Source organism: Gorilla gorilla, chromosome 2, assembly GCF_029281585.2.
Source record: "Gorilla gorilla gorilla isolate KB3781 chromosome 2, NHGRI_mGorGor1-v2.1_pri, whole genome shotgun sequence".
Taxonomy (NCBI): Eukaryota; Metazoa; Chordata; class Mammalia; order Primates; family Hominidae; genus Gorilla; species Gorilla gorilla.
In genome coordinates this window covers 65742148-65755468 of record NC_086017.1, presented here as the reverse complement: position 1 = coordinate 65755468, position 13321 = coordinate 65742148, and the positions used below count along the sequence as shown (strand labels likewise).

The 13321-nt window shown below is 38.7% G+C and overlaps 1 protein-coding gene across 6 annotated transcripts in view; it reads left to right on the top strand.

Annotated features, from left to right (window-relative positions):
• Nucleotides 1–13321, top strand: part of ERC2 (ELKS/RAB6-interacting/CAST family member 2) — a 971230-nt gene that overhangs the window by 580588 nt on the left and 377321 nt on the right. For all 6 annotated transcript variants that reach the window (XM_055383002.2, XM_055383001.2, XM_055383000.2 and 3 more), the window contains one exon: nucleotides 3073–3233. In XM_055383002.2, coding sequence (XP_055238977.2) covers nucleotides 3073–3233 — 161 coding nt within the window. The remainder of the gene's footprint in view (nucleotides 1–3072; nucleotides 3234–13321) is intronic.

The window sequence follows — 13321 nt, the reverse complement described above, 5'->3', positions numbered from 1 at the left end:
TAAAAATACAAAAATTAGCTGGGCGTGGTGGCATGCATCTATAATCCCAGCTACTCAGGAGGCTGAGGCAGGAGAATCACTTGAACCTGGGAGGCAGAGATTGCAGTGAGCCAAGATCACGCTGCTGCACTTTAGCCTGGTGACAGAGCGAGACTCCATCTCAAAAAAAAAAAAAAAAAAAAAAAAATAGAATCAGACAGTTCACCAGTGAAGATAGACCAGGTTATGCTGGGAGTTACCACCCCCAATCTCAGAGGCAAAGCACAACAAAGGTTTATATTTTGCCTATGTGATGTGGGTTTGCCCTGGGCTTCATTGTGGTCACTCAGGGACTCAGGCTGAAGATGATGTCATCTGAAACTTGCTTCCACGGTCACCAGGGCAGGGAAAGGGTAACACTGGAGTGGAATGCTACCACTTAAATGTTTCTACCTGGAAATGACAGTGGTTTTAATTGGCCAAAGCCGCACCCAATTCAAAGGGTGAGGGGATGTGGGGTCCTACCATCTGCCTGTACGGAAGAGAACTAGAATATTGTGAAACCACCCTAATGATCACCACAGCAGGGGAGATATTTTTTGCTTTCTAAGGCCCTTGTTTTGGCAGCAAAGGAAACAGCTTTCAGTTCTCTAGAATGTTAAACACAGGAAGAACCCATGGCCATCATCTAGGAAACTGAGATTCCAAGGGTATAGTGATTGTTTGCAAAAAGTTACAGAGAGAAACAGTGGTCATGCTAAGACTAGAGGGATGTGTTCTGAGGCCAGTGCCCCACATGGTCCTTGGTCCAGGGCCACACAAATTAGGAAGAGTGAGGAGCTTGGCCTGGGAACTTATTTTAAAACTCTGTCTCCAAGATGTTGAGAGGAACAGTTTCGTCTCATCTGATACTAGCAGTTACTGATGTTGGAGGCCAGTGGCTTCTCCATCAGTTACAACTCTGTATTGTGTCTCCCAGGTGCCCAGTTTCTCCATGTGCTTCTTGCTGAAATGGCTGGAGCAGCCTGAAATCATTACTCTAAAGTGTCATTTAAAGTTGGGTTAATGTAGAACTAGCTAGTGTTTGCCCTAAGCGGTCCGGTGGCAGGTGATCTAAGATTTGGAAACCCAGCTGAGTAGCTCTGTGTCTATAGATTGCAGATAGATCAGCTTCGATGAATGAGAGAGAGATTGAACAAATAGAATAATGGAGACCTCCCACTCCTCTGAAATCAATATTATGTTTGAAATAAAGAACGATTTATGACAGAAAAGGAATCATGAGGACACAGACCATCTCATATGGAGGGTCAGGCAGACTATCTGAATTGGCATATGGAATGATCATAATTCTGATTTTTTGGGGGTCACTGCTATTGACTGTATCAAAAATAGAAAAAGGGAGGAAAACTTAAAACTCTGCTTTAACTTCATCACATATTGCTTTGGGCTTCTAGTCATATTTGTGATGTTCTGTGAACTTATATGAGAAACTAAAAAGTTTATTAATGCTTTTTAAGCTGCATAGATTTGTAAAGTTAAAGAATAATGCAATTTACAGTTACATAGGGGTGGTTTTGTCACTTTCATAGGTTATTCTTTATATTCCTTGCTTTTTAAACTCTTTTTGGTTTTGGCTTTGATTTAAATTACATGATCATTCAGTTTCCTCTTTTTATCAGGGCAAAATGAAGGGTTTTCTGAATCTTAAAAGCGTATAATTTACCTTGGATGTGAACTATAATGCTTATTCTGAATAAATTCCATGTAAAACTGAAGAAATTGTGTAGAACGTCTTTATGAATTGGAACTTAACATGTCATTGACACATTTTGAAGGGCGTTCTGTTGACTTTAGTGATGGATGAGCCTATTCTGCCAAGTTCAGCTGGAAGGGGTATTTTAGAAAGCCAAACATCAGCTCTGGAATCTAGAAACTTCCTGGAATCATGATTTTGGATCAGCAGGGAGGACACAGCCTGCATCTGTGCAAGGGATGGCATTTCACCAGCTTGCTCCACGGAAGTCTTTGGAACGGAACCATAAACACCAGCCTTCTTTGTTGTGTGTTGGCTTTTAAGAGTCCCCAAAGGTTTGGGGAGGATAAGGCTTTGCCTCAGGGCTCCTGGGTCTCATTTTTTGGGACCTGGCTGAAAACCCTGGATATTTGATAGTCTGGCTTATTTCTATGGTGTATTAGCACCCTATAAAAGTTACATGTCATTTATTTCAAGTTTAGAACCCTCTCAAACTTCAGGGGCAAACCAAACTTGAACCTTTTGTGGCTGGAATTCTGTTTACCTTTGGCCAAACCTTGCTTCCTGAATGTAAAGCTGGGAGGTGAGGTGAGAGGGACTCCTGAGGCTCCCTGGACATTGAATAGCTTTTACCAAACACGGCTTTGATAGGTTAAAACGTGACTGAATCTGAAACACATAGATTAACTTTCTTTCAAAGTACTCTGGGGCCTACACACAAAAGTATATTGTGCTGGGCAAAATGCATTTGAGTGTTGCCTTCCTTCAATGGTGAGAAAGTATCTGAGACTTTTGCCAAACAGAGGTTGAAATTGGGTCAAGCCACTCACCCCCAGTTCTAGTGAACACATTAAGTAGTTTTTATAAAGGTTATTGGGCAATCCAATTGAACAAGGACCTTGGAGAAATTTGGACATTTCTTGTGTTTGAAACATTTTTCAAGGGTTTTTGTTCTGTTTTGTTTTAATTTTTTATTTCCATAGGTTTTGGGGTAACAGGTGATATTTGGTTACGTGAGTAAGCTCTTTAGTGGTGATTTGTGAGATTTTGGTGCAACCATCACCCGAACAGTATACACTCAACCCATTGTGTAGTCTTTTATCCCTCAACCGCCTCCCAGCCTTTCCCCACAACTCCCCAGAGTCCATTATATCATTCTTAGGCATTTGCATCCTCATAGTTTCAATGACAAAGAAAGAAAGGGCTCCAAGACACAGCGGCCCAGTTCAAGGATCCCTATGATTCCTTTGTGTTTGTTGTTGGAACACAGGCTAACAAGGGATGTCTTGTGCTTGAATGAAGGAGAAATAACACACAGAGCTCCATGTGCCTTTCAGATAGAGGAACTGATGAATGCACTGGAGAAGACCAGACAGGAACTGGATGCCACCAAAGCACGCCTCGCCTCCACACAGCAGTCCCTGGCCGAAAAAGAAGCGCACTTGGCCAACCTCCGGATTGAGAGGAGGAAACAGCTGGAGGAGATCCTGGAGATGAAGTGAGTACCCATTGCTGCTTTTGTAGCCTCTCTCTTCTAGCCTCTCTTGAGAGTGGGAAGGGGGAAGGGCTAGAGAAGATGAAGAAAGAGCTCAGAGAAAGAATTTAGCTCACACTTGCCTGGTCATTTCTGAAAGTATGTTTCTTATTTTTTAATTGTAACTTTGGTGTCTCAATTTGCACATTTCTCACATCTGTTATTGAAAAAAATATAGATCCAGCACTAGATTTTGGGTGTCTGTGTTTTGTGGATGGTGCTGGGATTCATAGATCTGTTGGAAAGGTCTGAGCCAGCCAAGAGATGGAGGCCCGGTTAAGCACAATGGTAATTTGAGCGCTGCTCAGAGTTAAGTGGAAACTTTTCTGAGGAGTTATTTCCTAATTGTGACTGTAACTTTGCTAATTATATTCTTTTCACTTGTGCACAATGCCTGGTTTGTGTTGACTCTCACAGAGTCTCAAGGTTGGCATCTCTTTGTTCAGAAAGTGAAACTTTGATTTGCTGGGCTTATAAAAATAGGTTAGAAATCCCACACCCCGCCACACCCCACCTAGGTGGGGGCTTGGGAAGCTAAATCAGGGAGATTGGATTGGAACCAATTGCTTCCTTTGATTTAATCAATGACATGGGGCTGAGTGCTGGGAAATGGTTGTTCCTGTGGTCCTGTGACACACCCACCTACACCTCCCTCTTGTTTCATTCTCACAATGAAAGAGTATCATCATGGAATAACATAGGAAAGAAAATTACTGAGAGATTTTAATAAATATCAATTGCAATAGGTCTGTTTGTGAAGAACTAGTCAAGAAGGAGCGTCTCTATGTTTTTAAATGAAATAATCACTAAATTATAATTTAAATCTAACTTCCCTCCACAATAAGGGGAAACATACATAATTACGGCATCTTAAGCCTATAACACAGACTTTGAAATTGGTGGCTAGGTATGGAAGTGACCTTATCGTGACCCAGCAAGCCTTACACATGGTTAGCATTAAACTCAGAAAGCTTAGATCATGGAAAATATTGGAATGAAATATTTTGAAGGATTTAATAATGAGGACAAAACATTTATTCCTCATCAACTACCTCAGTTTCTCCAAGACCAAAGAATAAATAGGGTTTTTTCACATATAAACTAGCATTTTTTCTAATAAAAGATAATATAATAAAACCAGGTATTATTATACTCAGTTCAGAGGTGAGGGAGCTGAGACTCAGAGAGATTCATAATTTGCTTAAGGCCATCTGGCCATGACAAAACCAGTTTTCTACCTCAACCTCCGTTTCTGCTATCTAATTTTCTCCAGGAGTTTATGTGAACTCATTAAGACTAGAACTTTTGTCTGTTTGAGTCACTGTAGTCATCATGCAGACGAGAGCAGTGCCAGGCACATGGGAGGTGCTCAATGATTGTTTGTTGCCCACAACAGTGTCTTGAATGTGGTAGGTGCTCAATGGTTTGTTGAGTGAGTGAGTAGATTGAATACTGGAGACTGAATTTTATGTAGCTAAGAAGAAAAGTATTCTAAGTATCTGTGATATTATCACCTTCATCAGTAATTTATTAACACTGTTAAAAGGATACATGTTTATAAGCACAGCATATATAAAATCTTGATGTTTGCCAATATTTACTGTTGTTTAAAATATTAACTTATGTAATTAGTTGTGGAATATGTGTATGAATTTAAATGACACCCAGAAAAATTATAAATGTCAATATATGTGTAAACACTTAGCTGAGAAAGACCAAAAATATAGTGTAGTATTAAATAATTGAAGAAACAGCAATATTCAAAGTGGAAAGTCCATTTATGAATGTATTCATGTTAGAATCTAAAGTTATGTATTTTTATAATGTCTATATACAAAGTTCATAAAATGGTTTATTTGAGAAAGTTTCCATCTTGCTGATATTGACCAGTAAAATTCATTTCCTAGAAAACAAGATGGAATGTTATGATTTATATAAGAATAGAGAAAGATTTTGGAATTACATATGCTTCCACCTTCATTTTGGATTTGATTTTTGAATGGAGATTAAAAATACTGAAATTCAACTTATAAGTTTGTTTTACCCTTGAAAAATTTATCATATGATGTTTTTTGCATTTTACTTTCCATAATAAATGTAGTATAGAATAAAAATAATTTATTAACAATAGCCAATACTAGTATTAGTGCATTAGCAATATGGGTCCATTGATTGAATCAGCCTGTATTCTTTTCTGTTCACCTGTCTCTCGTCTTCCTCCCTGTGTGTTATGTGTCAAGTCCAGCCTAGTTTTTCTCCTTGTTTTCCAGCTGTTCTCAAGTTAACTCTCCATCTCCTGAAGTGATTTATTATGCTATTATAAAGAAATTTTAATTACTTCCTGTTTATAAAAGGAGCATATACTTTCAACATTTTGAGAGAACAAGTAATGGTGAAGTATGCTGGTTTGTGAGTCATCAGACCCAGGGTGGAATCCTGTTGCTTCCACCTGGTGGCTGTGACTTGGGAGAAATGCCCTTAACCTCACTAACCTTCCAGTTTCCTCCTGTAATGACTTGAATGGGGGTGGTTGTGAGGAGGGGTTCTCAGCAGAGAGTTTGGCACACAGAAAATGATATATGTATGCAAATGGCACTATCAGCCAATGAAAATATGTCCTCTGTTTAGTATACTTTGTGAAGAGTATCATTTATCTAAAATTTGGATTTATTTTTCTAAAACATATAAACTTTTTCCATGTGTATGTTTTCCCACTTAACTTCATGGTTTCAGATAGCACCTAACTAAGACTTCTTTTGGTGAATTGCCACATTATTGCTGAAGTGCTTAATCTGCTGCCACTGCAAAATAAATACAAAATTCCTGTGTTAATTCCTTTGGTGAAAGTAACAAAGCCCTGCTTCATTAAGCCTGATATGGGCCCTATTCACTATTTAACTGGCCTAGAAGCCCAACCTGTGGGCTTCTGCCCTGGGACTATGGGAGGACTTAGGTACAGGGCAAGTATATTGACTGAGATCCTCAACTAGAGGCACCAGCCTCTTGGGCTGTTCAAGTTTGCCACTGGTTTGTTCAGTCACAGTGTTTAAGCTGAATTGACACCCTGGTTACTTGACTTTGATTGAGTCCACGTAAGTTCGTGGGAACAGTCAGATGGGTATTATCATTGTTGGTGAGTTGTTATCATCTGTGCCAAGCATTGTTGGTTTTTCATTCAACCAGCACCCATTATCTTTAGACAGGCATCTTTAGGTCAGGTCTACCCAGTTTCCAAACCCTGGTGGGAAGGGAGAGGCTGTGTGATGTTAGAGGGAAGAGGGGTGAGGCCGTGAGTCAAGAGAAAGAAACTGTGATTTCATAACTAATTTCTGTCTCACCCCATAACATTAAACATCACTCTCTGGTTGCCTCAGTTTTCTCTTCAGTAAAATGGAGGTGATAATACCTGCCCTGCTTACTCTACAGAACTCTTGTAGGGATAAGATTTTTTTTTTTTAAGCAGCAAACTAAAATTAATATAAACCAGCACACGTGAAAGTGCTTTGAAACCTAAAGGGGGCTTTTGAAATGAGAGGTGGTATCTGTTAAATTCATTGCAAACCAAATGGCACAGAGTTTTAGAATTGGAAAGCAACTGGGTCCAACCTCTCAGCCTGCAGAAGCCTGTCTCCCATTCACAGGATTACTCATAAGGAATTCACCAGGCCCTGGTGAATACCATTCCCATGGCAGGCCATGGGCTCATAAGGTGGTGGTTCATGTTCCATGGCTCTTACAGGTAGCTCATTTGTCATTATATTGAACTGAAATGTCTTTCCATTTGTCTTGGTTTTTGTTCCAGAGCTATACAGAATTTACCTGAACCCCATCCAAAGATAGATATTTGTTTAGATGTTTGTTAGGTGATATTGTTCATTTTAAGGGAAAAAAAGAGGCAGTATAAAGAAACAATATGAAAAAAATTATTCATGATCCTAACATGGAGAGAGAGACACTGATGGCATTTTGGTGTATATCTTTGCGAATGCTCCTTATTTTGTAAAGAAAATTGGACTGTACTTGCATATTTTGCAAGTGCCTCTTTTTTTGTGAACGTGAACAACCTTCTATGTTGCAAACATAGGATTGCATTATTTTTAATTACTCAATATACTGTCATATAGGTTTACATCATTATTGGGCATCTGTGTCAGTTCCAGTGTTCTGATAAGCATTCTGCTGTTTAATTTTATTTTATTAACATATGTGTAAATACCTGTGGATTGTCAGGCTGCTGCAAGAAATATTACAAAGAGGGTTCTCATATCCTTCAACCATTTCCCTAATTGGTAACATCTTGCGTAACTAAAGTACAATATCACATGAGGAAATTGATATTGGTACAATCTACCAGCCTTCTTCAAATTTCTCCAGTTTTACATATCTATTAACATTATTCCAATTTCTCCAGTTTTGTGTTGTTGTTGTTGTTGTTGTTGTTGTTTTGAGACGGAGCCTCGCTCTGTTGCCCAGGCTGGAGTGCAGTGGTGCAATCTTGGCTCACTGCAAGCTCTGCCTCCTGGGTTCACACCATTCTCCTCCTGCCTCCGCCTCCTGAGCTGCTGGGACTACAGGCGCCCACCACCACACCCAGCTAATTTTTGTATTTTTAGTAGAGACGGGGTTTCACCTTGTTAGCCAGGATGGTCTCGATCTCCTGACCTAGTGATCCGCCCACCTTGGCCTCCCAAAGTGCTGGGCTTACAGGTGTGAGCCACTGCACCCGGCCTTAACATTATTCCAATTTATCCAGTTTTACATGCACTTGTGTGTGTGTGTGTGTGTGTGTATGTTTAATTATATCCACTTTTATTACATGTGCTGATTTGTGTCACCACCACCACAGTCAAGATGCAGAACTGTTTAATCATCAAAATGACCTCTGGTACTATCTTTTTATACTTACATCCACTCTTAGGCTGTTTAATTTTTACCCAAATTTCTGTTTTGTGTTATATCATTTTGGGACATGTGCCACACTGACCTACATTTTCTCCTACCATTCTTCTTTGGCTTCTCTTATTTTAAATGCTAACTGGATTTAGAGTGAGTAAATATTGCCTGATTCTTCCAATGTAAAGATTTCTCACGATGTGATTTTATTTACAGTGGAATTTTCTTTTAATATTGGATATTGTGAATCTGTCACATGGTAGGCACTCAAAAAGTATTTGAAAAATGAAAGGATGAATTAGTTAAAAAAATCTATAAATATTCACTGATGATCTACTATGTGCTAGGTACTCTTTTAGATGAACAAACTTGACCTTGTTGAGCTTGCATTTTAGTAAAATGAGTGAAGGAAATGAATAAATAAATAAGCAAATAAATGAATAGATAAATAGATAAAGTAGTTTCTTATGTAACCAAAGAGGTTTGGAATCCCACTTACAAAGTCATTTCCAAAGGTAAGGACCCTCTTGTTTATTTGGGGCATGAAGGGACATGGAAAGTATGGTGTACTTTCCTGTAATCTGGGAACACTTTTAGGAACTGAGGCCAACTTGATTCAAAAGGAGAGCCTTGATTCTATAGTCATCCCTTAGTATCTGTGGGTGATTGGTTCTAGGACCTCCTTTAGATACCAAAATCCACAGATGCTGAAGTCCCTGATATAAAATGGCATAGTATTTGCATATAACCCACGCACATCCTCCTGTATGCTTTAAATCATCTCCTGCCTTCTTATACCTAATACAATGTAGATGCTATGAAAATAGTTGTTACATTTGTATTGTTTAGGAAATAATAGCGAGAAAAAAAGTCTGTACATGTTCAGTGCAGATGCATTTTTTCCAAAAATATTTCTGATCCGTCGTTGATTGAATCCACAAATGTGGAACCTATGTATACAGAAGTCCAATTGTATACATGTGTATGATTATTTCCCTCAACATTCCTGGCTTAGTCCATTTAGTGTTGCTATAAAGGAATACTGAAGCTAGGTAATTTATAAAGAAAAATGGTTAATTTGGCTCATGGTTCTGCAGGCTGTACAAGGAGCTTGGTGCCAGCATCTGCTTCTGGTGAGGGCCTCAGGCTGCTTCCACTTATGGCAGAAGGGAAAGGAAAGCTGCGTGTGCAGAGATCACATGGGGAGAGACGAAGCAAGGTGAAGATGAGGGAAAGAGCCATGCTCTTTTTAACAATCAGCTCTTTCAGGGAAACTAGCAGAGTGAGAACTCACTCACCCCCAAGGGAGAGGGCATTAATCTATTCAAGGGATTCACCCCACAACCCAAACACCGTTTTCCCATTAGGCCCCACCTGGGATCAAATTTCAATAGGAGTTTTGGAGGGGACAAATATTCAAACCACAGCAATACCCTTCTTCAGTCTGGTCTTTATTGGTTGATATTCTAACTGCCAGTTATTATTCCTCTGCTGGAAGAAACTAACAGTTACCAACCATGTATTTTCATAGTACATAATATTCATCTTTCCTTGTGCATAAGATTATTCTTGTACTTAAAATATATCTAAAACTTCTTGCTAAAACATTTCATAATGGTTCAATTTTGTTACATTTACTCCTATTTTAAAGGGATTTTATTAAAAGCATATTAAGAACATCATTTTATGTTTGATTTTATTAATGCCAGCTAATAAGCTTACATTCCAGTAACAAAAGCCCAGTTATTTAATTTATGGCAGGTGGAGTTGAAATCTGTGGCTAAAAGAAATTGAGGGCCATGAGATACAGTACTTAAAAATCTATGTGCATTTGCTTCGATGATTTAAACTACTATAGTAGTTTAATAGGTAGACAGGCATCCTAATTGATATTTTTCATTTAGTATAAAATGCTAAGTTGAATAAGGGTTTTCATACCTGCTTAATAGTCACATATTTTGAAATGTTTATTTTAGACTTTTTGTGGTGATTTCCTATGCTTATACAAACATTTTCAGCAGGCCCCTTTGTTTTTAACTCATCTGACGATATGGTGCAATTCATCTTAATTTACTGGGTATTGTTGGGTTTTAGACGTCTTCTCCAGATAGCCTCACAAGTCTTTGTATACACTGGATTATTTTAGGACATTTACAGTGAGGTAAGACAGCAGCTTATTCGAGGGCATTATCCTGTTGGCCTCTTTGATCTAAGATCCTTTCTGAGAGAGGCACTCATTAGGTAAGTACCCTTCAAAGGAGAGCAAGGGTGCAGAAATGATAAAATCAATTTATTTTTTACTTCATGCCAACATGAGAAAAGACAAATCACATTTCTTTAGGAAGGAATCCTAAGTGCCTAGCAATTTGGACAGGATAAATGGAGTCTGGGAGAAGAGTTTTGAAGCCAATTGTTACTTAAAATTGATAAACTCAATAAACAAGAGGGTTGTGCTAGCCCACAGAGATCTTATGGGGATTGACTGAGATTATAAATTCATGAGAAAGTGATTTTTAACTCACAAAAGGCTATACATATATTAGTATGTTAGGTACATACATTACAGTTAGCATACACTAATCGTGTCTTTAATTTACAACTTGGCCTTCTCCATTCAAGAATTTCTTTTTCTTCTTTTTTTTTTTTGCTATAATACTATTCTTTCTTTAACCAGTAGTTTATTGAGAAAAACTTTAACATGTCCAATTTTAAAAATATTAAATACTATGGTAATGTGTCCTAGAATGTCCTGTTTGTCATCTGTTTCTGTTTACTACTTGCTCAGTTCCAACAGGTATTTAAATCAGCTAGAACACTGATAAAGCCTATTGCAGCTTTCTGAGTTACCTGTAGTGAGTCAGGACAGGTAGCAGAGAGGGAAGGAATAAATGTCACAAAAAATGACTCATTCAAAACCAATTTTGGTTTTAGCTGCAGGCAGTGACATAAATGCACAGTTGCTTACTACTCCAGATTTCTGTTTCCTTCTTTTAACTGTGAAGTTGATGGCTTATAGTCTATAGCAAAAACAAAACAAAACAAAACAACAAAAAAACGATGCTGTACATAAAACTTATAGTGGGTAAGTAAAACTTAACTATAAAGAAAATAACTTTAGAATAGAGGAATGTTCTAGTTAGCTTCAAATGCAAGAATCAGAAAACCCCACATTCCAGAAGCTCATACAAGTAGCTTTGTAATCACTAGGGACTCACGTTCCTTCTGTCTTGACATTTTGCCATTTTTAGCATTTGCTTGCACCTCTTAGTGTGAGACTTTTGCTTCAGTTCCAGCTATCCAATCCCTATTCCAACCAGCAGAAAGGAGGCACGAGAAAGAAACCTCCCTGTCCTTTAAGTTACACATCCCATCCATTGACATCTGAGTCATTTCACAGTTTATTCAATATTTGCTGAGCATCTGCTATGTGCAAGCACTGTTCTAAGCCCTAGGCAGTTATCTAAGCCCTGTTCTTAGTGAACAGAAAGGACTCTATGAACAAAAATCCTCCTGTTGGTGGAGCTTATATTTTACTAGATGTGAGAACAAGTGTGGGGGAAGGGGCCCACTGGCCAGGGTTTTAAGCCACATGGTCATACTTAGCTTCAAGACCAAGCAGGGAAATATAGCCTTTAGCTGCATTCTGGGAATCCAGTTCTAAGGAAGGAAAGGAAAGAATGGATATTGGGGGCAACTGGCAGTCTCTGACATGAATAAAGTGTGAAGAAAAATAGGTCAACTGGTATGTCACTTAGCAGTAAAAAACAACTTTGCAATTACACCTCTAGTCTATTCCTAACAGACATTTATGTGTATGCATGTATGTTTAGTGCATATCTGAGTTCATTTCTGGGTACCGTGGTTGGTAGACTGTGAGGAGGCATGTAGTGAGTGAACAAGTTGAGGTATTCCTGAAAATCTCTTTGTGCTGGGGATAGCTGACCTGTAAGGGGTATTAGGTCCAGAGAAGGCCAAGAAGACAGATGCTTCTTTTAACTGTTAAGGAAGTGACGGTAAGAAGAAAACTGGGCATGATTCGTGCTGCCTCAGATGACTGTGCTAGAGTTGGTAGGCAAAATTTGAGAGGAGGAAGATTTTTCTTTTAGTGCAAAAGAACTCTGTAGCAGCAGGAACACTCTCACCTGTTTTGCATGCTGCAGAGGAAATTTTCATCCCAAGTGAAAGGCAAAGGCAATCTCCAAGACCCTCCTGTATGTAATTCCACTAAATAAATGCCCTGTCACATAGATGAAACTTAGGAAATGCTGGGCTCTTTTTCATTCCTTCCCTTGAGGAACTTAATTTGAATGCAGAAACTCTGCCAAAAAAAAAAAAAAAAAATTAAGAAAAAGAAAAAAAAAGAAAAGAAAAAGAAAGAAAAAAGAAAGTTACTGCATGGTTTAGGACACTGCTCTAATACATCCACAATAGAATTTTCCCTGAATTTTTAGGCATTTATTTTTCATAAAACTCTTAGGTTATTAAATATATGAGCCAAGCAGGGATGTGTTTCATAGCTCATTATAGAGAAATAATTAAAGTGAGTTAAATTGCATGTCAGGTAGAATCAAGAGTCCTTCACTATCCCTGCCTTGAGGAATGTACTATCTTGGATTAAAATGTCTTCAGAGAATTAAATTAGCCCAGGCATATATACTATCCAGTGCATGCAGACTTTGGGGGATGAGATTAATATTACCAGTGAACACTTATTAAGTACTGATTCCATGGACTAAGTGCTTCACCCAGATAGTGCTGTCACCTCCTGTGAGGCGGGGAGTATTATTGCCCCCATTCTGTGGATGGAGACACTGAGGCTCATATATGTGGAACTCAAATACAAGTCTGTTTGACACTATAGTTCACAGTCTTAGCCATTGAGTGCAGTCTTCCAATGAAGAACTTGAGATATCAGTGTAAGAATTTCAAGTGTGGGAATGGTGGCACCAGTTTTAATTAAATAGTAGAAAGCAGTGGGCAGATAGGTACTTCTTCCCTTTCTTGGGGCAGGAGGACAGCAGGATGGGGAGATGGTGGGAGGAAGGGGGCCTAAGGAGAACTAGTTGGAGAAGGCCTTTGAAGTTGGCTTCCTTATCTTAAAACAAAATAAGGGACACACTGTCTTCCGGCCAAAAACATGCACTGTATGTATAGTTTTA